Here is a 24,436-nt window from a genome sequence, read left to right as displayed (position 1 = left end):
GCTGGCTGGCCCGAGGGACGCCACCTGCCCAGGATGGGGACGCCACCGCTGGTGCCATCCCTCATCCCGTAGGGACCCCAGTGCTGGACACGGGGCTCATGGGGGTCCCCGGCCGGCCCCGGCGTCTGGACCAGCCTGGCTGGAAGGGGATGCTCTGGGGCTCAGCATCCCCCCCCGGGGTGGCCACCGCCAGTCCCCTGCCCGGCCCCGTGGGGACATACTGGGGTGGGGGTGTCCCCGCACAGTGTGTGTGACCCCCCCACCCCATCCCACCCCCCGCCCCCGGCAAAGATGGGGTTATCGACCTCCCGCTCCCACCGAGCCCGAAGACGGAGGTAAAGCATCAAACCCGGCTGAAGGCAGTGCGCAAACGAGCCCGCTTTGGCTAACGAACTGTGTGTCATGGCTTCCGATCCCAGCAGCCCGCGCCTGACCCGGGGCAGGGGGCTGCCATTGCCCCCGCCGCCCCCCACCCCACCCCCCCCCCCACTTTGCCAGCCCAGTGCGGCCAGGGGGGGGTTTGGGGAGGGTGATGGGGACGAGGCAGGGCATGGGGGCTCCGTGGCCCCGCTTGGGTGACGCTGATGGCTCGGAGAGGTTTTATTGAGCTGTAAGGGGAAGGGACGGATGGGGGGGGGACCCTCTGGCACCCACAGTCTGACCCCCTGAAATGGGGGGGGAGGGGGGAGGTGAGGAGGGGGAGGGGCAGAGGGGGTCCCAGGGACCGGGGCTGGAAGCACTCGCAGAAGTCCTGCCCGGTGGTGGGGACGGAGACGGGGACCGGGGAGGTGGGGGTGGGGGTGACATCGCTTCTGGCGCCCTTTTCGGTTCCCCCCCCCCCCCCCAACACCCCAGCGTTGGGGAGAGGCGAAAGAAGGGGGTCCGGGGGGGGGGGGGGATGCTCTGTCCCCCTCCTACCGCAGGGTCCCCTCCAGCCGTGCTGCTGTCCCGCCGGTGCCCCGGAGGGGGGAGGAGGAGGAGGAGGAGGGGGTTGGGGGGTGGTTTGGGAAGGGGGACGCCCCCCCAGCCCCGCAGTCCTGGGGCGCTCAGGCCTTCAGCTGGTGCCACTGTGCCACCGCCTGCCGGGGACGGGCGATCATGTCCTTCCAGTGCTTCACCTCCCCGGGGCCGCTCTTCCAGGACAGGTAGATCTGCGGGGACAAGCAGCTCTTGGCATCCCCCCGGCACCGCTCCCGGCCCCCCCATCCCCATCCCGCTCCCCCCTTCGCCCCCCAAACCTCCTCTCTCCCGGCGCGTGCCGGCGGCGGCGGTGGCCACCAACCCCGGGTTATTTTTATCCATCGATTTTCCATACGGTGACGCGGAAAACCGCGTGTGCCAGCCTTCCCCGGGCAGCCCGTGCCGCCGCTTTGGCTGAGCGGCATCGTCGTGCCGGAGCGGGGCTCGTTGCTAATTAGGCAATCAAAAGTGATTACCAGGTTTGCCGGCTGCGGCGGGGCGGCCGGGGCGTGAAGGGCACGCTCCCCTCCTCCGGCTCCGCCGCCGGCGGCACCGCTTTGCGCTCACGCCGCAACGCTCCCGGCGGCTTTAATGCAAAGCGGAGACACCGTGGGCACCGTCTGTCTGTCCGTCCATCCAGCCTGGGTGCAGCCGTGCCTGTGCCACCGGCGATGTCCCCTCTGGGGACATCGGCACCTCTGTCCCTCTCGGGTGCGGAGCCGCTGTGGCCGCCCCCCCCCCGGGTTTATCCCAATCTACGTGTTACGGTGCCGCGTTTGGGGCATCACCGACTCCGCGGCGAGTGGTAATAACGGCGATTGCTGCGCTCGTTTGTCACCGTTACCCTAACGAGCGGAGAGCTGGATGGGTTTAACGCAGATCAAATCGAGAGAGGATGGATTCCTCCATTCCTCTCATGGGTGGGGTAATCCCGGCGTGGGGGATGGGGTCTATCCGGTGGTGGACGCAGACCCCGGGGACCCCCAGCCGAGCCCTGTGCCCTGTCCCTGCAGCCGGGGACGGTGCCGGCGCGGTGGGGGGCTCCGGCTCTACCCGGCACCGGCAGCACACAGGAGCCATCGGGGACTTCGATTTTTGCCTGGCTATAAATAGACTTTTTTTGGCAGGTTGACGCTCAGCCCGGCGCAGGCTGTGCCGCAGCGCGGTGGGAGGCGCGGGGCTTCGCCACGCTGGATGGGGGCCACCACAGCTTTGTGCCGGGCAAGTCCTTGCCACCGGCACACCGTGAGCGGAGATGGCCGGGGAAAGCCGGCGCGAGGGTCCCCCACTGCGCTCCACCTTCCTCTCCAGCTTGAGGTGGCACCGGTCGCCACCAGCCAGGGACATGGCTGTCCCCGGCTGCCATCCCTCGGCAAGATACATCGCTGGGGTCCCTCCACCGCCCACCAGTGCCGCGGGACCCACCTTGCCGATGACATCGTTGCGGCTCAGCCTGTCCTTATCCATGACGGTGATGACGATGGTCGTCTCGCGCAGCCGCTCTGTGGGGATGTCGAAGGCGAAGGACTCGTTGAAGACGGGGTTCAGGCACCGCTTCATCACCACTGTCTTCTTCTTCTCCACCCGCTTGTCCTTGTACATCAGCCACACCTTCACGTAGGGGTCTGGAGGGGGAGAGGAGCTGCTCTCAGCCCCGGCTGGGCATCGGGCAGCGGTGCCCGGCGTGGCGGGAGCCGGAGCTCGTACCTGACGTGCCCCCGATGTCCATGGCTTTGAGGTTCCTCGCTTTGATGATGTTCACCACGATGGAGTTGGCGGAGGGGTTGTAGCACAGCGACAGCAGCAGCTCCCCACGGCTTCCCTGGAGGACCCGCGGAGGCCGTTAGGTGGGTGCCCCAAAAACACCCACCCCTTGTCGCGGCACCCAGCCCAAGCCCTCATGGGACACCCAAAGGTCCTGCGTCCCCCTGCAGGAGGAGGGTGCTGGGCTGGGACACCCTCCCCCCCCACCAGAGCCATCCCAAGGGTGGACTTTGGGGCCGCATGGAAAATCAGGGCAGGAGGAAACGGGGCCATCCCCAATGGGACGTTTTCCGGTCTTGCCGGAGGCAGGAGATAAAGAAAACTTTCATTTTAGATCTGCCTGAAACAGCTCTTTTTTGACCCAAAATGAGACACTCGCTTTGGGCTATTTAGTGCCTTAATTTATAGATAAAGATTTGGGAAGAGAAACCTCTCCATCGGACGTTGAACCTTCTCGCAAAGCAGAAAACGTCCCTGTTGGGGGAACGAGAGGGTGGTCGTCCCGCTGGGACGCCACAGGGACAGGGGTAGCCCCCCCTCGAGGACTGTCCCCAAGGGGTGGGAGGGGGACCAGGGCCTTACGCTGCCATCGCTGCACGGCTTCAGATCCTTCCAGAAGGTCTGCATCTGGGTGAGGTCCACCTTGTTGAGGGGGATGGACACCTCCCCGATGGGGTCGTTGCGGCTGAAGCGATCGTAGTCCAGGACCTGGAGGTACAGCACCCGCTGCACCACCTTCTCGTAGGGGAACCCTGTGCCAGAGACGGAGAGGATGAGCCGTGGCGGCCATGCCAAGCAACACCCGGTGCTGGTGCCACCCCACCTTGCTTGATCTGATGGGGAGATGGTGGCACCAGGCAGTGGATGGGGAGCAGGCAACATCATGGGGCACCCCTCGTGGCTTTGGGCCACCACGGTGGCTGGTAGCGGACTAACTCCCCTGGGTGCACCCACCCATGGGTGCCTGCTGGGGGGAAAATGCATCACCCCCCATGTTCCCTTCATGGGATGCAGAGCAAACACCTCCAACCTGGCCTTGATGGCTTGGCCAGCCCATCTCATCACCGATGGCCACCACGGTGGCTGGTAGCGGACTAACTCCCCTGGGTGCACCCACCCATGGGTGCCTTCTGGGGGGATAAGGAGCCTCCCCCCGTGTCACCTTCACGGGATGCAGAGCAAACACCTCCAACCTGGCCTTGATGGCTTGGCCAACCCATCTCATCACCGATGGCCACCACGCTGGCAGCTCGAGCTGAGCTGATCCAGTCCAGGAGGGAAGACAGAGGGCCCTACAACCGCTCTGCTCCCACCCCAGTCCATTCCAGTCCATCCCAGCCCCTACCTTCGAAGAGGAAGGTCTCGTTCCAGTGCGGGTTGAGGTTCTTCCGCTTCACCTTGGTCTCCAGCTTGTGCTTCTTGTCGGGGAGCAGGTAGATCTTGACAAAGGGGTCGCTGGTGCCGCTGAAGTCCTTGGCCGGCAGCTCCTGCGCCTTCATGATCTTGACGGTCAGGGTGGACTCCTGGAAGTTGTAGCCGACGCTGAACTGGATGCGGCCCAGGTTCTCCCGGCTGACGCCGTCGTGGCCCTCGTCATCCTCAGAGCCGGGGGAGAGCTGCAGCGGGGGGAGAAGGGCGGTGAGCGCAGCGCCGGGGTGCCGGTGGGGGGGGGGGGACATGAACAGTGTGGGCTCTGCGCACCCCTGTCCCCCCAATTTTGGCACCCGAACTCGGTTCACACCAGCCCCCGGCCCCCCCAGCCCCGCCAGCTGTCAGAGGGCATCAGCCTCTCCCCGGCTCCCGGCCACCGCCGTCGCCTCAGACGACTCCCGGCTCGGCACCACGCGTCCCAGCAACGTGGAGCACCAATTAGCCAAATTCCTCCTGACAGCCCGTCCCTCATGTCTCTGGCACCTCTCCCTCGCACCGGCCCCGGGGGAAGGGGGGGGGAAACCGGCTGCGCCGCCTCGGCTGAGCCGCGGCTGTGCCGGCCGCCATGCCCGGCTGTGACGGGGATGTGGCAAGAGCGCTTGCGGCACACGGCGGGCACGGGGAGGAGCGGGGGGAAAGGAGCGCGGGGAGAGGCCTGGCTGGGATGCCGTCCCCGGGGAAGCCCTCCCCAGTGCACCCCGGTCCACCCACCATGAGCATCTCGCTGGTCAGGGAGTTGACCAGGTCGGAGACGGAGGAGCGCGGCTCCGTCTTGCGGTCGGACTCATCGTGCGGCGGCTGCCCGGGCACCGGCGCCGTGTTCACCGCTTTGCCGCCGGCCGGCAACCTGGGGACAGAGAGGCAGCGCCTCAGAGGAGAGGGGGCCGGGAGCCGAGGGGGAGACGGCGAGGGGCTCCCCGGGTACCCTCTCCCGGCGGACGCTGCGCCTGGGCTGTGCCAGCCCCCGAGGCGGGCTGCCGGCTGGCGCGCAGGGATGCCCGGGGCTGTGCCACCGGCAGCTACGTGCCACCCGCTGCAGCCCAGCAGCCTCCCGGTGCAGCGGGACCCTGGCCGGTGTGGGCAGCTGGTTCTGCCCGCGCTGCCGTCGGGGCCCCGGGACGTGCGGCGCGCCGCCTGGGAGCATGGCAGCAAGTCCCACGCCGCCCATGTCCCCCTCCCAGCGACCGCGGCGCCCATGGTGCCACCCGGCCCTGTGGCTACCGTGTCCCCAGCAGCGCCGGCGGCTCTGGTTGCACCTCACACGGCGCTGGGTGCTCCGCCGACCCACCGGTGCTTCGACACCGCGGTGCCCGGTGTTAACCGTCCCCCTTGCCATCTGCCATCGAGCCCCCTCCCCCTTCCACCCTGCGGTGTCCTGCAGCCAGGACTCGTGCCCCGGTTTTCCCCGCACACCCCGGCTGCGGCAGCCGGCTGTCGGTGGGGGCTGCGCCGGCGGGACGGCGGGCATGGTGCCGGGGGAGGGAGAAGCCCGGCGGGAGGGTGGGCAGCCGGGAGCTGCGGCGGGCACAAGACAGAGCAGCCATGGCAGCGGGCGGGCACGCACCGGGGCCACGCTGCCACGAGGGACACCACCGGCACGTGGCGGCAGGGACGGGGCAGCCCTGGGTGGCTCCTGCGGTGCGGACACATCCAAGGGGGGGGGATGCGCACACAGACAGGCACCCCACGATGCACCCCGCGCTCCCACCCCACCGCGGCTCCCGCCCGAGCCCAAGACAACGGTGACAAACCACCGGACGGACCGACAGGACACACAAACACACACACACACACACCCCCCTCCAGCGGCGGGCAGCACGCCGCCGGCACGGCCAAGCCACAACGCATGCCACGAGACACCCACCGACACGCCAAGCGCACGCAGACACGCGCCGATGGACGGCGGGCGGAGGGGGTGGCGGGAGAACCTGGGGGCGATGGGGACGGAGGCACACGCAGCGGCACGGGGCGGCCGCCCTCTCGCACACCCACGCACACACGCGGTTCCCACCCCGGTGGGACGGCACCCGGGGAGGAGCGGAGAGCCCGAGGTAGCTGGGGAGGCAAAATCAGGTTAAAAACAGAGCGAAAATGAAGGCGGAGGAGCCGGTGGCGGCGGAGAGCGCTGGGTCAGGAGGTGCCGGTGCAGCCGCGGGTGCCGGGGCGGTGGCGCGCGCCGGCGGAGGTCACGGACAGCAAGAGGGAGAGAGAGAGAGAGAGAGAAAAAGCAGGGAAAGAGCAAGAGAGAGGAGGAGAAGCGTCGTCCACCGCCGGCCTGCCGGGAGGGAAGGGGGAGAGAGGAGTGGGGTGGATGGACGGACGGAGAGCGGTTAGTTGGCAGGACGGGAGACACGCCGAGGCACCGGGCTGGAGCCGCCGGGGACGGGCTGGAAGGAAGAAGCTGAGAAACAGGGATGGAGGACGACGTTTCGAGGCAGAAGAAGGGGCGGTCGGCAGCGCCGGGTGGGTTGGCGAGAGCGGAGGGTGCCGGAGCCCGTCCCCTCTGCCGGCCGAACCCCCCCATGTCCCGCTGGGATCCAGGAGGATGGGGAACAGGGGGAGGGATGGAGGCGGGGAGGCCATGCGTGCAGCGGGACGGGGTTTTCGGACCAGCGAAAGCGGGGAGCAGGGTCTTGCTGCGGCACAGCCACCCACACCACCCCCATACCCGGCAGCCAGCCTCCCCTCGCCCGGCACGGGGCAACCGGCACGGTACGGCACGGTGGCCGGTGCTCCCGGCAAGGGACCGGCTGCGCAGCGCGACGCCGGGGAGGGAAGTGCTAAAAGATGGAGCGAACCCAAGCCGAGCAGGGTAAAAATAGCCGGCGGGCGAGAACCGGTGCCAGTTCATTAACACGCCGAGCACACGGGGAGGCAGCAGTGCCCGTCGGCTTTCACACCTCCTCCCGGCTCCGGAGGGGATTAACACCCGCTCCCGGCGGCACGGGGCCCCTCCGCTCCTGCCAGCCCTCGCCGGGCTCCGGTGCTGGATGCGGTGCTGAGCATTCGGCACCACCATAAGGCCGGGAGCAGCCGGAGGCGAGGGGCTGTGCCGCGCTGCTTGCTGGGATGGAGAAAAGGGGGGGTAAAGCATCCCCCCCCCCCCCCAACCTGTGCCGCTTGCTCAGCCTTGGGGTCACCGAGGCACACGCCACCGCAGGGATGTCCCCGCGTCCCCAGGGGAGCTGCCCACCCCATCCCGGGTGGCATACGGCTCCGCCGGGATGGAGGGCGCACGAGACATGCGTTGGGATGGGATGCGGTACAGCTGCCGACGCGGCATCATCGGGGGGGTCCCGGTGAGCCTGGGCGCCCCCCCTCCCCCAACTTGCACCCCATTCTCCCCCCGGCACCCTGCCCTGCGCCCCGCTCCCGAGCGTGTGCCCCCCCGCAGCGTGCAGCCGGGTTTTGGGGGGGGGGGAGGGGGGGGCTGGCGGCCAGGGGGTGGCAGGAGGGGGACATCAGGGAGGGAGGAGGAAGGGATGGGGGGGGGGGGTCCTCTCCGGTGCAGAACCGCGGGTGCCGGTGATGGTGGGGGGGGTGGGAATAGCTGCAGACATCACCGTGCCCGCTGGGCCACCCTGTGCCGCTCCAACCTTCGCGCTCCACGAGGCCAGCCTCCTCCTCCTCCTCCTCCTCCTCCTCCTCCTCATCATCATCATCATCCTCCTCCTCCACCCTGGGCGAAGCCCTCGTCTCCTCCTCCTCCTGCGGGACTGCCCTCGCTCCTCGCTCATACCTCTTGTCCCCCTGAGCGTTCGGCTGGTTCGGCTGCGTCCCAGCGGGTTGCAGGTCGGGGATATTGGCAAAGTCATCTTGCTCTGAGAGTCCCAAAACCAGGGATAACACCACCATCCGGCCTTCCCTGCCCAGGCGGCCCCGCAGGCGGCGGGAGAGAGAGAGAAAGAGAGAGGAGAACACAGCATCAGGCGGGGAACCGGCAGGAGCGGTGGCACCCCGTGGTCCCCCGAGGGCGAGGGGACGCCGGCTCTGCCCGCCGGTCCCTACGCAGGAGATGACGTCCGGGATGGGCGCAGAGGGCTGTAGGGAGAAAGGTGCCGGCTTCGGTGAGCCCGGCACGTCTGGGTACCGCTGCCACCCCTCTCCTCCACTGGTCCAGGCAGGGAGGATGCTGAGGTCCTGCCAAGGTGGGGTGGGGAGGGGGGGAGAAGGTGCCCGGAGGGGCTGGGGACAACGGGACAGCATGAAGGGAGCGAGATCCCAGCGTCCATCCCTGGAGTTGGAGGTGGCGGTGCCGTGGCCGAGGCTCTTTACCCCGCTCCGGCGCCACCGGCACAGCCTCCCCGGGGCCTGTAACCACATTTACGCCGCGGCGCCGGGGAGGCAGGCGGGAGGGTAAACAGAATAAAGAGCAAAAGCGAAGTTAATGGCTTCGGAAAGCGGCGGTGGTAAATGGCAGCGGCTCCTCCGCGGGGAAACGGCGCGCTTGGCTCGGCACGTCCCGGCTCTGCGGCTGCTCCAACCCCCCCCCCTCCACCAATTAAGGCTGGAACCAGCGCCGATGCTGGGTAAACAGGGAGGGACGTGACCCTCGGGATGGCTAATGAGCCGCATTTCGGCATCGGGAAGCTGGCAAACGGAGCCGGCGAGGAACCTCTCGGTGGGTGAGGGCAGAGCCGAGAGGGGCACCGGCCGGCTGGCGGTGAGGATGGGTGCCGGAGCCGGGACGAAGGTTCAACCCTCTCTCCAGGGCTGCCTGCGCAGGCAGGAGCGGGGTGGGCAGCCAAATTTGCATCTCTCAGGGCATTTCCCACCTAATTCTGCTGCAGAAGGTGCGGCGCTGAGTCACGCCAGGGCAGGATCAGGTCTGTCCCCCTGTGTCCATTCCCCCCCCCCCCCCAAAACCCGGAGCGCTACCAGCCTGCGGGAAGCACAGCCGGCACCTGAGCATCCCCTCTCGGGGGTGCCGGGGGGGCAAACAGAGGCCAGAGGGGAGCAGGAGGACCCCTGGGAAGGATGGAGGGGGTTTTTTTGGGGGGGGGTTGTGTGAATGACCCATTGTGCGGAGGAGTGACAATGTCACGTGCCGAGATACGGCGGCGGCACGGGACTCCGATTAGTCCCCAGCGTTTCGAGGTTTGAAAGCCGGAGCTGATAGAGGAGATAGGGTTAAGCCAGATTAAAGATCACACGGCTCCGGCAGCTCCCAGCCCCGGCGGAAGGCAGCCTGACGGGCAGCGATACCGGGGCCGAACGGTCACCCCTGCGTGGGGGGCCACCGCCGGCACGGCTGTCCCCTTCCTCCTCCTTGGGGCAATGTCACTCCCTGGGGACACCGGCGGTGGGCATCCCATGGGCTGGAGCATCCCTGCGCTCCTTGGGGATGGAAGGGGACCTGAGCACTCGCGCCGGCCGGCAATGCAGGGGGTGAAGCGCGTCGAGGGGAGCGTGTTGAGACCCTTCCCCGAGTCCCCGGGCTGGGGGACAAGCCCTGTCCCCTGGGGTGGGGTCGGAGGGGACCTGGCTCTTCCCACTGGCAGCGTTTCCCCGAGGTGGTGGCAGCTGAGCGGCTGTGGCAGGGTGAGAGATGGAGAGAGCGATGGAGAGAGCAGAGGAGAGCGATGGAGAGAGCGATGGAGAGAGCGATGGAGAGAGCAGAGGAGAGAGCAGAGGAGAGAGCAGAGGAGAGAGCAGAGGAGAGAGCAGAGGAGAGAGCAGAGGAGAGCGATGGAGAGAGCAGAGGAGAACAAAGGAGAGCGATGGAGAGAGCAGAGGAGAGTGATGGAGAGTGCGATGGAGAGAGCAGAGGAGAGCGATGGAGAGTGCGATGGAGAGAGCAGAGGAGAGCGATGGAGAGCGCAGAGGAGAGCGATGGAGAGCGCAGAGGAGAGCGATGGAGAGTGCAGAGGAGAGCGATGGAGAGTGCGATGGAGAGAGCAGAGGAGAGCGATGGAGAGCGATGCAGAGAGCAAGGAGAGAGCAAGGAGAGAGCAAGGAGAGAGCAAGGAGAGAGCGCACTTACAGGAAGGACTTCATGTCCAAGCCGCGGTTGCGGATTTGCCCCACCACGTGGTCCCAGCTGCCGGGATTGGAGCGGCTCCGGCCGCCAGCCGTCCGATGCTTGGAGCCGGCGGCGATGCCCTGGCGCGCCTGGCCGCCGCGGGTGCCCCGGGGGTTGCCGGCGCCGGCGGAGGAGCCGCTGTGGGCCTGGAGGTGCCCCAGGCTCTGGCTGGTGGTGGGCTGGCTGTGGTTGGCGCGCTGGTGCTGGCTGAGGGGCTGCTGCAGACTTTGCTGGCGCATGAGCGTGCGGGGCCTCTGGCATTTGGGGTCGCCTGCTGAGGTGGGGATATACTCAAGGGTAGTGGCTGTGGACAAGGTGGAGTCCTCGAAACTTAGGGAGAGGAAGGGCAGAGGAGAGGAGAGAAAGGAGAAGAAGGTGAAGGGGCAAAATTGGAGGAAGGAAAAGAAGAGAGTTAGAGAGAAGATGCCCCAGCGCAGGGAGCGCTCCGGCAGGGGCCAGCGGAGGCAGCGACCGGTTCCTCTGCCTCTCGGCCCCGGCTGGGCTTCGCCGGCGGCGGCACGGGGCTCTCGCGCCGCCGCCGCCGCCATCTCGCCCGGGGGTCGGCGGGGAGCTCGGCCACGGCACCGCGGCACCCGGCCGGTTGGGTGCCCTCCCGCTCCCGCGGCTGCCGCGCAGCCAGAGCCTTCCCGGCACGCCGGCCGGCCGACCGACCTCGTCTGTCAGCTAATTAGGCTGCTGCGTGAAGGCGAATCCCGCGGCGCCCGCTCACGTGCTGCCAGCCGGCCCGCCCCGTCCCCGTCCCCGTCCCTCCCAGCCCAGCACCCACACCGCCGGGGGCTCGGCATCCCCCCGTCTTGCGGGATCGTGCCGGATGGGAGGGGGGGGGGGAATCCCACGGCGATGGAGGGGACCGAGCCCCCCGTGGTGGTGGCGTGCCAGCAAGCCGGGTGTCCCCAGGGCCAAGCCAGGCTGCCAGCGGGGAGGGATGCTCACCGGGGTGGGAGTCCGGCCACGCTCCCACCCCCCGGATGGCGGGATGCGAGGGGACAGGGAGGCGGCCCCGGCGGGATGGGGAGCGCGGTGAAGCTCAGCCCAGGGCGGACGGGCTTCATCTGGCCGGCGGAGAGGGCAGAGCAGGCGCGACGGCGGCGGGAGAAGCGGCGGTGCCCGTCGCTGGCCATGCAGCCGGCCCCGCGCCGCGGCGGCAGCACATGCGTGGCACGGCCCATGCAGCCGGGCAGGAGCCCCGGCCACGGCGCTGATGGCCACGGTAGCCTGCAAAGCTCGTGGCTGCCAAACCAGGGGGGTCCAGCCAGCCCGGCAAAAGCCCTCGGGGGTACCTCGATGCACAAGGACGGGGGTCCCCCCACTCTTGGGACCACCGGGGAGTCGCCTTCAGCAGCAGCCGCCGATCTTACCGATCTGAAACCGCGTGGCAAAGCTGCGCCGTCGTGCATTGGCGGCAGCGGGGGGACAGAGAGGGATTGGGGGGGAAGGGGGGGGGGCGGGGGGAGGGGAAAGGATAAATTGCTTTAAAAAAAACAAAAAAAAAAAAAAGAAGAGGTGAAGAAAGAGCAAAAGGTGAGAGAAAGAGAGAGAGAGGAGGGAGGGCAGTTGAGAGGAGCGGAGAGCCGGGACGGATCCGGCCCCACGGCCGAAGGCACGCAGGGCACTGCGCCGATCCCCCCCTCCCTCCCCCCTCCCCCCATCCCAAACCCCGGTGCCTGCCGCCGACCTCCTTTCGCTTTCCTATCGAATCCTAAATTAGTTCAATTTACAACCTCTCAGTCACAGGAAACTAAATCTGGCTCCTCTCGGCCCGGCGCCAGCTGGAGGCGCGAGCTCCTGCCAGCGCCGCGCCAGGCGGCAGCACGCCCTGCCCGCACCCCCTGCCCGCCCCGGTGCCCCCGCTACCACGAGAGGGGTACGGCGGCCGCACCCCCATCCTAACCCTCCACGCACCCCCCCGAAGGCTCCGCGCGAAAGAGATGCCGAAAGGCGGGATGCTTCGCCGGCGGCTTCCTCATCCCCTTAACTCTGCCCTCCCCGCTTGCGCCAGCCCGGCGCGCCGCGGCGGACACCCGTCCGTCCATCTGTCCGGTTCCCAGCTCCTCCGGGCTCTGGAGCTACCAGCAGAGCCTGTCCCCACGCCGGCACGGCACGGCTGGGAGGCGGCGGGAGCGGAGGTGCCGAGCGTTGCGGGCGGCCGCGTGTCGGCCGCTCTCGGCACGGCAACGGCGCGACGCCTTTTCTTAGCCGGCAATGGCACATCCCGGCGGGTTTCGCTTCGCCAACGAGACCGGGGTACGGCTGAAAGCTGCGCAGGCGCCCTCCTCTTCCTCGCCTCTCCCTCTCCGCTGAGCCGGAGAACACCAGCGTCACGCCAAACGGGCGGCCGCGGCTCCAAACCCGGGGCACCCCCTCCCTCCAACCCCAATCTTTGGGGCTCCAGGAGGCGTTTGGGATTTATCCAAGGCGGCAGCACTGACCCTTCTCTTTTGAAAAGGTTTCCTCCCCACCGACGAGGCTGGAAGACGCAGCAGGGACGAGGCATAGCAGCCCTGGGAAACCCCTTTGTCGTGGCCACCGACCTCTCCGAGGGTGCTGGGGGCCGATGCCGGGACCCGCCGGCAGCACAGCGCCGGGGCTGCCGCGCCATCGGAAGCTGCTGCACCCCGAGCCCAGGGAACCGGAGCGGAGATCAGAAACACAGGACGGAGCCCACCGCCACGTAAATCACCGCCGTCTCCGCCGGCAGAGCTACGGTCGCTCCCGGCAGCGGAGGGTCTCGCCGGGACCCCCCCCCCCCCAGCCCGCCTGAGCCACGAGCACTGCAGAGCCTGCTGAAACACTGGTTTTCCCCTAAATCTAATAAACCGCCGATTTTCTCCACCTCTCCCCCCGCCCCGGTATCGGGTGGTGGAGCCGCAAGCGAGGCGCCGGGTCTGGTGGTTGTGCCGGGGAGGGGGTCAGGGGAGCGCCGCGGAGGGACGAGGCTGGCGATGCCCCGCACCGTCCCCGGGTGGCCGCGTCCCCGGGACGGGGACACGGGAGAGCAACTCCTGCCTTTGGGCCATCACCAAGATGATGCCCCAGCGGCAGCGGGCGAAGCCACCCTCGGCGCTGGCTACGTGCCGGGGACAGCACCCAAAAGTGCTCCTCCTAGCCCGGCTGGGACTTCAGCCCCCGCAGCCCCTTCCTCAGCCGAAACGCTGCCAAAACACTGCCGGGAGCCCGGGGCAGGTCCTGGTGGTGGACCAAGGGATGTTCTGGGTGGTCCCCATCCAAACGCAACCCGTAGAGGGGAGCGGGCGGCCGGGCACGCCGGCGGTGGGGGAGGGGGGGTCCGTGCCGGGGGATGCCGTGCCGGACCGTGCGTGCTCACTCACTTGGACAGGCTGAGCTTCCCTGCGGCCAAGTGGCTCTGCACCGTGTGCCAGCGGCCTCGCGCCGCCTTCCCCGCGCCGGGCTCGCTGTGGGCAGAGACGCTGCTCCTCATGCCGTCCTCGCCGAGCCGCTGCTTCTCCCCGGGGCGGCCGTCGCGTTCCCCCGCCAACCCCGCGGCGGCCGACGCCGTCAGCTTGGCCCCTGATAACAGAGAGCCACTGGGCCGGGCCGGCGGCCGGACCCCCCCAAGACAGACACGAAGGCAGCCGGACGGACAGACGGAGGTGGTGGTGGTGGCGGTGGTGGTGGTGGTGGCGGTGGGGCGGGAGCCATTTGATAGGGTTGGGGGGGGTGGGTATGAGGGGAGCGGGGGAGAGAGCCGGACGGGGGACAGACGGACAAGAGACGGACAGACAGACAGAGAGAGAAAGAGAGACATCAGCACTGCAAAAAAAAAAAAAAAAAAAAAAAGGGGTGGGGGTGGGGGGAGTGTCCTGGCCGGGGGGTGCACGGGGGCTTCGGCAAAACCATCCAAAAAGAAAGGAGAGGAGGAGAGGGGGGGGGTGGGAGGGGGTCAGGGTGGGGGTCCCGCTCGCCGGCAGCCCAGCCCCGGTGGGGACCCGTCCCCGCGCCGAGGGGGTGCCCCCAACGCGCAACCCCGTCCTGCGCCGCCACGAAGAGGGGAAAGAGGAGGGGGGGGGACGGGGACACGCGCCGCGGCCCTGGTCACCCCCTGTTTGGAGGGGGGGGGTGGGAAGCGGGAAGGAGGGGTTGCTCGTCTCCATGGGGTTGCCCATGGGGTGGCGTGCGGGGAGCCCGGGAGGAGGAGGAGGAGGAGGAGAAGGAGGAAGAGGAGGAGGAGGAGGAGGAAGGCGAGTGGGTGCTGCCCATATACTCACTACACGGAGCAAACCCGGTAAGGAGAGACTCACTTGAGGGAAAGCCGCGGATCACCGTACGGGGCGTAAGGTGAAATGTTTAGTATAAACTCCTTGGGAGGGTAGGAGCTCCATTTCTGCTGCACTGTGTTGTCATTGTTATTCCAAAAGTCTCTGTCTAGATCGCTACAGCGGCCGGAGACCAGGGGAGAAAGAAAAGGGAAATACAAGAGAGAGAAGCTGAATTCCTGCGAGAAAAGGAGGAAAAAAGCAGCCCTCCGCCCCCGGAGCGCCGGGATCCTGCGGAGAGAGAGACGGGGCGCGCGGCCGCCCACCCCTCGGACACCGACACACACACACACACACACACACACAAACACACACGGACTGACGGACGGCTGGACGGACGGACGGAGCAGGGCAGAGCTGCGGAGAGATAGGAGCGGGCTGGGAAGGAGAGAAGGATGGAGCGGGGTTAGAGAGGCGCCAGCGAGCGCGGTGTCCCCGCCACGCGTGTCCGCGCGTCCTCGCCACGCGTGTCTGTACGTCCTCGCCTCCTCAGCAGCCAGATCCTGGAAGCGCAGGCTGCTGGGTTAACCCTGAGGCTGCTGCGTTTTGGGAGACCCCTCCGGGTCCCCCTCCTGCCAAACCAACCCGCCGCCGGCACCGGAGCCTGAACCTCCTCCTGGCTCCGGCAAGTCGCCCGCGGTGCCCAGCTGCGGTGGAGCCCAGCAGCTCCCCGCCGGCGCTGGAGGACTTGAAAAGCCACCGGAGGATCTGAAAAGCCACCGGTGCTCAGTCCCCGTGCCCGTCGTCGATGCCCACCGGCGGCTCCGGGTTGAGCCCGGCTGCACGGAGCCACGGAAGGAGAGCCGTGCGTGCTATGCCGTCGGGAAGGGAATGTGCCTCCCCTCCGGTCCCAGCGGGGCACGGCCAGCCCCGGTGCAGCCGGGAGCAGCTGGCCAGGCTGTGCCCAGGCGGAGGGGTGCCCCAGGTAGCCCCAGGCACCCGTACCCCAATAACACCCGCCGGGCAGGAGGCCAGGCCAGCCACGGGAGGAGCTTTGCAATAGCCTTGCCCCAGGCAAGGGCTATTTCCCTCCCGGTTGCCCAGCCCTGGCTTCTCCCAAAAGCCTGGCGGGGTGCCAGCGGGGTGCCAGGGGCAGAGCTGGAGCTGGGGTGCCCGGGAGAGCTCCCCCTCCTCGCCCCACGGCTGCCAAAGCCCCACTTCACCCCTTAACCCGGCGCCGTGAGATGCTCCAGCTCCGCTCTCCTTTCCCCACACCGCATCCCCGACGCCGGTGCTCTGCAGAGCCGTGCCAGCCACGCACCCAGCGGGGCCGGGAAGGGCTCGGGTTCGGCACGCCCAGAGCCGGAGCATCCCTGGGGACACCCGCGTTGAGGTCCCCACGGCTTCATCCAGTCATGCCCGCAACTCGGCGGGCGAGCCAGGAGGGGTACCCGAGGGCGCTGGAGAGACCCAGAGCCATCCCAGTCTGCCGCTGGGGCTGGGGGACCTGGGGACACCTCCAGCCCAACCGGGAGGACCATCTCGTCCTGCAGGAGGAACAGGGATCGGCGATGCTTTGCTGTGACGGTGGGGACCGCCCATCGCTCGGTCACCCCGACAGCCCCTCACTGTTCCCCCCCTCCCCCCTCCCCGGCACAGAACCGGGCGAGCGGCTGCTGCCAAACTTCGCTTTGCCAGAGCCGGACACGGAGCGTCCTCGCTTGGGAGCAGAGGGACGGCCACTTCTGTCCCCAAGGAGGGACCTCCCTGCTGCCAGGGGGGATGGCACCGATCCGGCACGTGGTGTCCCCGGGCGCACCGGTGATGGAGGTGTGCGGCAGAGGGCAGGCAGGGTGCTGAGCGGGCTACGGCTGCGCCGGACCCACGGTGCTGCAGCCCCCTGCGCCTCTCCCCCCCACCCCCCGGACCCTGGCACCTACTTGATGGTTTTCTTTTCGCTGCGGCCTCGGCTGGAGTCCGGGGTTCCCACAGTCTCCAGGGAAGTCTTGTAACGCTTACCCTGCGGAGAGGAGAAGAGGAGGGTCAGGGGGTGGCAGGGAGAACCCCCCCACCCCCCCACCGCACCGCAGGGGACGGGGACAGGGACGAACTGCCAGGGCTGCGCCTCCATCGGCTGGAGGGTTTCATGGGGATTTTGCCCCTTTTTCCTTACAGCCTCCTGGTCGCCGGGCTCCATCCCACCGAGCCGGGCACTAAAAGTCCCGAAAGCTTCATCCCTCACCCCTTACAAACCAGCAAAGGCATCGGGGAGACGCTGGCCCGGCCACCCTGGCTGCTGGCCACCGTCCCCAAGGGGGCTGGAGGGCAGGAGGGGGGCTCGTACCCCACGTCACCCCAAGGACAGAGCAGCAGTACCCTTCCACAGCCTCAGCGGGGGAGGGAGGAGCGGGTAATTTTAGGATTAATTGAACCTGAATTAATTGAGTTCACCTTCCCCACCGAAGGGGAAGAGCTGCCATATGATAACGAAGCGGGCGCTCGCTCCTAACTGGGGCTTGTAATCAGGGCACTTCACTCTGATTTCCGACGGCAGGTTCAGCGCACCGCTGCTCCCATCCAGGGCGGACAAGAGCGCAATTAATGCCAATTAGCTGACAATTAGGAGGGGAGGCTGCTCTGCGCAGGTGCGGGGAGGCCGAGGTGGGATGGGAGCAGCTGCTGGAGGGGGCTGGGGCTGGGAACCAGCCCTCCCACCAGGGTGGAACTGGCCCGGCGAGCATCCCTCCTGCCGGCAGGATGCAGCCCAGCGCGCAGCCCGCTCGTGAAACGGGGAATATTTCTCCCTTCTCCTTCTCCCCGGCCTCGTCACCTCCACACGGAGCCCTCCCCTCGGCAGAGCTGCGTCAAAGGACTCCCTGTGCCCGCAGCACGGGTGTCCTTGGACAGCCACGGGCTAGTCCTGCCGGGAGCTGCAGGGATGCCGGACCTGCTTGGATGCCCATGGGCTAATCCTGATGGTATCTGCAGGGAAGCTGCATCCCCTTGGATGCCCATGGGCTGATCATGCTGGATCCCCTTGGATGCCCACGGGCTAATCCTGATGGTATCTGTAGGGATGCTGCATCTCCTTGGATGCCCACGGGCTGATCATGCTGGGATCTGCAAGGATGCTGGATCCCCTTGGATGCCCACGGGCTAATCCTGATGGTATCTGCAGGGATGCTGCATCCCCCTGAATGCCTACGGGCTAATCCTGATAGGATCTGCAGTGATACTGCATCCCCCTGGATGCCCATGGGCTAATCCTGCTGGGATCTGCAGAGATGCAGGACCTCCTTGGATGCCCACGGGCTAATCCTGCTGGGATCTGCAGAGATGCAGGACCTCCTTGGATGCCCACAGGCTAATTCTGATGGGATTTGTAGGAATGCTGGATCCCCTTGGATGCCCGTGGGCTAATCCTGATGGGATCTACAGGGATGCTGCATCCCCCTGGATGCCCACGGGCTAATCCTGCTGGGATTTGCAGAGATGCTGGACCTCCTTGGATGCCCATGGGCTAACCCTGATGGGATCTGCAGGGATGCTGGACCTCCTTGGATGCCCACAGGCTAATCCTGCCAGGAGGCAGAGGGATGCTGGACCTCCTTGGATGCCCACGGGCCATCCTGGAAGGCGTCAGCCCTGAGCACTGTGCTCAGCGTTGTCCCCGGCTGGCCACAGCACAGGGCTCGTGGGGACACGGCCGCAGCGGCTGCTGGCCCACGCTCCCCCGGCACTAGCCGACCCGGCAGGCGCTCAGCGCCTTTGGCCACGCTTCCCACGCTGCCGTTCCAGCTCCGTGCGCTGTCGAGGGCCGGCTGGGACGTGCCTTTCCATTCCCAGCCTGAACGCCTTCCCGGCCAATTTATACTTCTTTGTTCCTCTGCCAGCTTCGTCCTTCGGCACAACCGCCCCTTCTCCTCCCCGGCGCTGAACCCTCCGCCCTTCCCTGGGTGGCACCAACCGGGCTCGGTAGCCCCTTCTCCAACCCACACCACGGCGGTTCCCACAACCGCCCCAACGCTGCCTCATCCCGGCCGGACCTCCTCTCCCCTTCCCGGTGGAGCGCAGCTTTCCCACGGCTCGAGGCGGGAGCCGCCGGCACCGCCGGGGTGGGCATCTCCCACGTGGGAAGAGCCGCCACCATCGCAGCGCTTGACCCAGATTTGAACGTGATGGAGAAGGAACCGCGGCCGAGCGTGCGGCCGCATCCTGCCGCCGCGCTGCTCCGGGAAAAGGAGGAAGAAGGATGCGGGAGGGAGCGCTGCCCTGAGATAAAGACCCCCCCCCGCCCCCCTCCGCCGCAGTGGGGCTCGGGGAGGGAAGATGGGTGTCCCAGGGGTGCTGGGGGGGCTGGGGTGGGGGGCACAGCGGGCTCCCGGCTCCCGGTGCCGCCGGGGACAGGCTGGCCGCCTTCCCGTGGGGCTCTTCCAGGCAGGAGCGTGCCCAGCACAGGACAGGGGCCAGATCGTTACCGCTCGTGGCAAAAAATATATATATATCTATATTTGGAAACTTCCCTTTATGTCGCCCAAACAGTTTCGCCCAAACATTTAATTATCGCATCGCCTAAAGAGCAAAATAAAAGCCGCAGCCGGCACCCGCCGCAAACCCCGCTCTCGGCGACCGCCGCTGCCCGCCGGCAGCCGCGCTGCCGTGCCGGGCATCCCGCTGCCCCGGCGGTGGGCATCGCCCCCCCGGCCGTGGGGACCCCCACCCCAGCCATCACCCAGGGGCAGCGGGCGGCCGGGACCCACGTCCCAGCTCACCCCAGGACCCCCCCCGCCCGCTCGCCGCCCCGGGGACGCTTACCAGTTTGCGCTGGCACCACTGGCAGATCCCGCAGAGGACGATGGTGACGCTAAGGCTGACGGTGATGATGGCTGAGACGAGGAGGACGTCACGGGAGGGAGCCCCTGTGGGGGGAGCAGAGCAGAGCCACCGCTCAGGGATGGGACGGGGACGGGGGGGGGTCACCCCCCGCCCCCGACAGCCCCTTCCGCTGGCTCCGGGCTCCCGGCGGGATGTTGCTCCCCGAGAGCTCAGGTTGGAGCAGAGCGAAGGCTTTAATCCCTGCCGGCACCCTGGGAGCCACGGCATGTCCGGCAAAGGTCACAGCATCAGCACGTGCCTCCTGCGGCTCCCACCACGCCACCTCCTTTTGTGTTGCTTCCCCTTCCCCTTCCCCTTCCCCTTCCCCTTCCCCTTCCCCTTCCCCTTCCCCTTCCCCTTCCCCTTCCCCTTCTCCTTCCGAATCGCCAACCCTTCTCCTCATCCATCCCTTCCCCCTTCCTCTTCCCCTTCCCCTTCCGTAACTAATGCCCATCCCTTCGCCATCCCCATCCTTTCACCTTCTTCATCCTCTTCCCCTTTTCCTTCCTCTTCCCCACCTCTTTCCTTTTCTTTTTCCCTTCCCCACCTCTTTCCCTTTCCCTTCCTCTCCCCTTCTCCTTCCACCTTTCCTTCCCCTTTGCCTTCCTAATGCCCATCCCTTCCCCATCCCGTCATCTTCTCCATCCTCTTCCCCTTTTCCTCCCTTTTCCCCACTTCTTCCCCTTTCCTTTCCCCACCTCTTCCCCTTTCCCTTCCCCATCCTGTCTCCTTCCCCTTTCCTCTTTCCTTCCCCTTTGCCTTCCCAATGCCCGTCCCTTCCCCAGCCTTTCAGCTTCTCCATCCTCCTCCCTTTTTCCTTCCTCTTCCCCACCTCTTCCTCTTCCCCTTCCCCTTCCCCCCGCCTCCAGACAAGCCGTCCCCCCTTTCCTTGCTGGATCTGTGCCCTTTCCATTGGGGTTTCCTCTTCGGGTCAGCCAAACCCGCACAGATTCCCCCCAAACAGCCACCCCGGGGGGGGGGGGGGGGCAGGAACCCCCTCCCCCCCGCCGCCAGCCCCCGGGGGACCTGCCCTGCCTCCCCCCCACCGTCCCCACCCCGGCACAGGGTGTCCCCGGCATCCGGCACCGCCGCAAAGCTCACGGCCACGCTGCCGCCGGGATGGCCGTGACGCGTTGGGACGATTAATACGGACCCAAAGTGGCTTTGGGGAGGGGTGGGTGTGTGGGGGGACATCCAGTGGGACCCCCAGCACAGCTCAGCCCCGTCCCCTGGCAGGACCCCCCCCACCGCGGCATCCCCGCGGGGACCGCGGCACGGGGACGGGTTGGCCACCGCCGGCGGGTGGGAAGCGGCGAGGCCGGAGCCGCCCGCCTGTCGCTGTACTGCAGTATAAATATTAAACAATAATCGTTAATAATTAATTCGCCCGCAGACCTTGTTATTGTAATGAAATTTGCCGGCGGCTCAGGGGCTGGAGGGAGTCAGAGCGGCCGCATCGGGGGCTCGAGCATCCCCCCCCCCCGGCCACCGGCAGCCCGCTCCCGCCCTGGCGCGCAGATGGGTACCGAAGCGGCCGCGGCACCGGCAGCACCGCGGCATCCGGCGGGATAAAAAACCCTAAAGGGGATGGTGGCGATAAAGGGGATTTTTATAAAAACCCCTCAAGCAGCCGCACCGCCGGCGCTGAGCCCCCGCCGGGGCGGGGGCGGAGGGGACAGGAGGGTGGTGATGTGGCCACCATGGGGGTTTCGGGGGGGTGGGGGGGGTGGGTTTCCCGACTCCTGGACCACGGCCAGTCCCACCGCACGTGTTCCCTCCATCCCAACCAAACCAGGGCCCTCCGTCGTCGCTCTTCCGTCACGAGGAACCTGTGTATAAAACTCGCTTAGCAACTGTTGCCTAGGAGGGAATTTGGGACCAGCCCTTAATTTCAAACATTTATAAACCCCAACTCCATAAGCTGCTGTTGGGGGGGGGGGGGGGGGGAGGGGGATGTAAAGCAGCTGCGCCGGCGGGGAGCACTGGGACAGCCCCCCCCCGCTCCCCCATTTTTTGGGATGCCCATCCCGCGGCGGTGCGGGACCCCAACCAGTTCAAGTTCGGCACAGGGGCTAACCGGGTGGGAATCAGGCTGACCCCTCCTCTCCCCCCCAAAAAAATACCAGCTCCCCCCTCCCTCCCTCCCCCGCTGTTCCACTTGGGGACAGCGTGACACGCCGTAAAGCGGTGGCCTCGCCGCACGCTGGTGACTGCGGTGAGAGTGACACCCCCCACCTCCTCCGGCTCAGCCCGGAGCTTCGAGAGATGCTCCGGTCCTTCGCCGGGGTCAAGTTCATCCTCGGCGTAATCCGGCGAGAGGGAAATCAAAGCGGGAGAAGGCGAAGGGAAGGGACGCGCGCTGCCCGCCGCCGTGCTGGCGCGGCACAAACCGAGGGATTATCCTCCTTAGGAAGGAGAAAGCCAAACCGCGGTGTCCGGACGCTGTCACCGAAGGGCTCGGGGAGGGATGTCGCTGCGTGCCGGTTCCCACGCCCCTGGCCAAATGTCCCCTAGGAAGCTGCCACCGCGTCCCCGAGCCTGGCATCACCCCGGGGAGCCTGATGGTCACACTGGTGGGGACCTGCCTTCCCCCCGGGGGGGGGGGGCTGCACGCGTGACACGGTGACAGTGTGGCACAGGGGGGTGCCAGCCCTTCCCCGGCAGGGACACACGTCCCCGAGCCCACGCTGGCCGTGTCCCCAGGACTGGAGGAGAAATGCTGACACCCCCCCCCGGTGCTGCCTCCGCCCTCAGCACGATCGAAATGACTCGTTTTCTGGGCAATTAAGCACTGGTTAATTAGAGAAGCTGAGCGGAGGGGAGCTCCTGGCTTGTCCCCAGCCCTGTGTCCCTGCCCCGGGGGCCACCGCGTGGGGACCGGCAGCGTCATCTCCCCGGTTTGGGATGCTCAGCACGGGGACGCCACGGAGGTGGGGTGGGGGTGGTGGCCCTGGGCAGGGGGACACCGAGAGGCTGGAGGGGGACACGGGGAGCTGCGTGGTCGCGAGAGCGGGTGACAACGGCGGTGGCGCTTGTTTACCGCCGCCTCTGCCCCCTCCTTCCCCGCCACTCGCCATAAATCTCTGCGCTCTGCCGGCGCGGATACAGCCGGGAGCGTGCGAGACGGCAGCGGTGGGACATCGGCCCCACGCATCTGTCCCCACCCCTGTCCCCCGCGTCCCTGAAAGCCACATGCCACCCCTCTCCCCCCCCAAAAAACCCACACCTGCCCTTGGCCGGTCCGGCCTCACGCCAAGAGCCCAGCGAGGGGCCGCTCCACGAGCTGCAGACCCCGCGTCCGCCCTCGGAGGCCACGGAGGGCTTTGAAGCCCCATGGGGACCCCCAAGCTGGGATGTCCCCACCTCTCGCGCCCGCCGGCGGAGCAGGGGACGGCGGCGGAGGCCGGGGAAGGGGACGGTGGGGCGGCCGCCGCGGCCCTGCGGCTCTTTCGTCAGTATTCGACGCCACTGGATGGGATATAATTCCCCTTTTAGAGCCGGTTATTGAGGAGGGGATTACCCACCTCGTTAGCGCCGCCGCGCTCCAGCGCGGGACTCGCGGGGGAGAGGGTCCCCATGGGGGGGAGAGGGTCCTCATGCAGGGGAGAGGGTCCCTTCCTGGGGGAGAGGGTCCCTGTGATGGGAGGACAGGGTCCCCATGGGGTGGAGAGGGTCCCTGCATGGGGGAGAGGGTCCCTGTGATGGGGGAGAGGGTCCATGCATGGGGGAGAGGGTCCCCATGGGGTGGAGAGGGTCCATGCATGGGGGAGAGGGTCCTTGTGATGGGAGGAGAGGGTCCCCATGGGGGGGAGAAGGTCCCTGCCTGGGGGAGAGGGTCCCTGTGATGGGGGAGAGGTTCCTTGTGATGGGAGGACAGGGTCCCCATGGGGTGGAGAGGGTCCCCATGGGGTGGAAAGGGTCCCTGCATGGGGGAGAGGGTCCCCATGGGGGGGAGAGGGTCCCCATGGGGTGGAGAGGGTCCCTGCATGGGGGAGAGGGTCCTTGTGACGGGAGGACAGGGTCCCCATGGGGGGGAGAGGGTCCCCATGGGGTGGAGAGGGTCCCTGCCTGGGGGAGAGGGTCCTTGTGATGGGAGGACAGGGTCCCCATGAGGGGGAGAGGGTCCCTGCCTGGGGGAGAGGGTCCCCATGCCAGCCCCCCTCCTATGAGCATCCCCTCGGCATGGAGGACCCCTGCGCTTGCCCAAGCAGAGCATCCCCCCCCCCCCCAACCATCGCAGCCCCCCCCCGTGCCCACAGCCCCCCCAGGGAGGGCAACGTGGCAGAGGGGAACCGGTGGCGGCGACGGCCGCGCGTCACCGCGTGCCCATCTCCCCTAAATCACGGGATTAGCCGCCTGCGGAGCACCAGCGAGCTCCGGCTTTTGCGGCTCCGGAGGAAACACTCCAAAACCCGACCCCAGCACCAGCGGGAGGCGCAGAAATCCGAGCGGGATTACGGCGCGCTCAGCGGCGTGTTAAGCCGGCGACGCTGTAAGATCGGGGCGGCGGAGGCAAGGCGGGCGCGCGAACTGACCACGCCAACGGATTCGACACGCGGCTGAGCGGCGGCACCGGGGATGCGCTGGGAGGATGTGGTGGAACCAGTGCCCCCGCGCAGCCCGGCCTGGGGACACCCTGCGGTGCCACAGCCTGCTCCCTGCGTGGCCTCGGTACTTGTCCCCTTGGCTTCATGCACTTCGGTGGCCTTCTGCTTCTCAGTGGCTTTGGGCATCCTGGTGGCCCTGGGCATCTTGGTGGCTTCACGCACCTCAGTGACTTCACGTATCTCGGTGGCTTTGCACATCTTGGTGGCTTCATGCACCTCGGTGGCTTTGCGTGCTTTGGTGTCTTTGCACATCTTGGTGGCTTCATGCACCTTGGTGGCTTTGCACATCTTGGTGGCTTCATGCACCTCAGTGACTTTGTGTATCTTGGTGGCTTTGCACATCTTGGTGGCTTCACACACCTCGGTGGCTTCATGCACCTTGGTGGCTTTGCACATCTTGGTGGCTTCATGCACCTCGGTGGCTTTGCGTGCTTTGGTGGCTTTGCACATCTTGGTGGCTTCATGCACCTTGGTGGCCTTGCACATCTTGGTGGCTTCATGCACCTCAGTGGCTTTGCGTGCTTTGGTGGCTTTGCACATCT

The 24,436-nt window shown here is 67.4% G+C and overlaps 1 protein-coding gene across 1 annotated transcript; it reads right to left on the bottom strand.

Moving 5' to 3' along the window:
• Positions 1-1,046: 1,046 nt before the first annotated feature.
• On the bottom strand, positions 1,047-22,865 carry SYT7 (synaptotagmin 7; the record flags this gene model as incomplete). Its single annotated transcript, XM_082485027.1, has 14 exons — positions 1,047-1,151; positions 2,386-2,585; positions 2,668-2,782; positions 3,307-3,476; positions 4,070-4,340; positions 4,867-5,002; positions 7,895-8,020; positions 10,139-10,507; positions 13,528-13,743; positions 14,458-14,589; positions 16,353-16,432; positions 19,228-19,331; positions 22,512-22,755; positions 22,812-22,865. The coding sequence occupies 14 exons, from the start codon at positions 22,863-22,865 to the stop codon at positions 1,047-1,049; spliced, it is 2,322 nt and encodes a 773-aa protein (XP_082341153.1).
• Between the last annotated feature and the right edge of the window lie 1,571 nt (positions 22,866-24,436).

The sequence above is a fragment of the Vanellus vanellus genome (assembly GCF_965231255.1).
Source record: "Vanellus vanellus genome assembly, chromosome: 6".
Taxonomy (NCBI): Eukaryota; Metazoa; Chordata; class Aves; order Charadriiformes; family Charadriidae; genus Vanellus; species Vanellus vanellus.
This window is presented reverse-complemented; position numbering and strand designations above follow the sequence as displayed.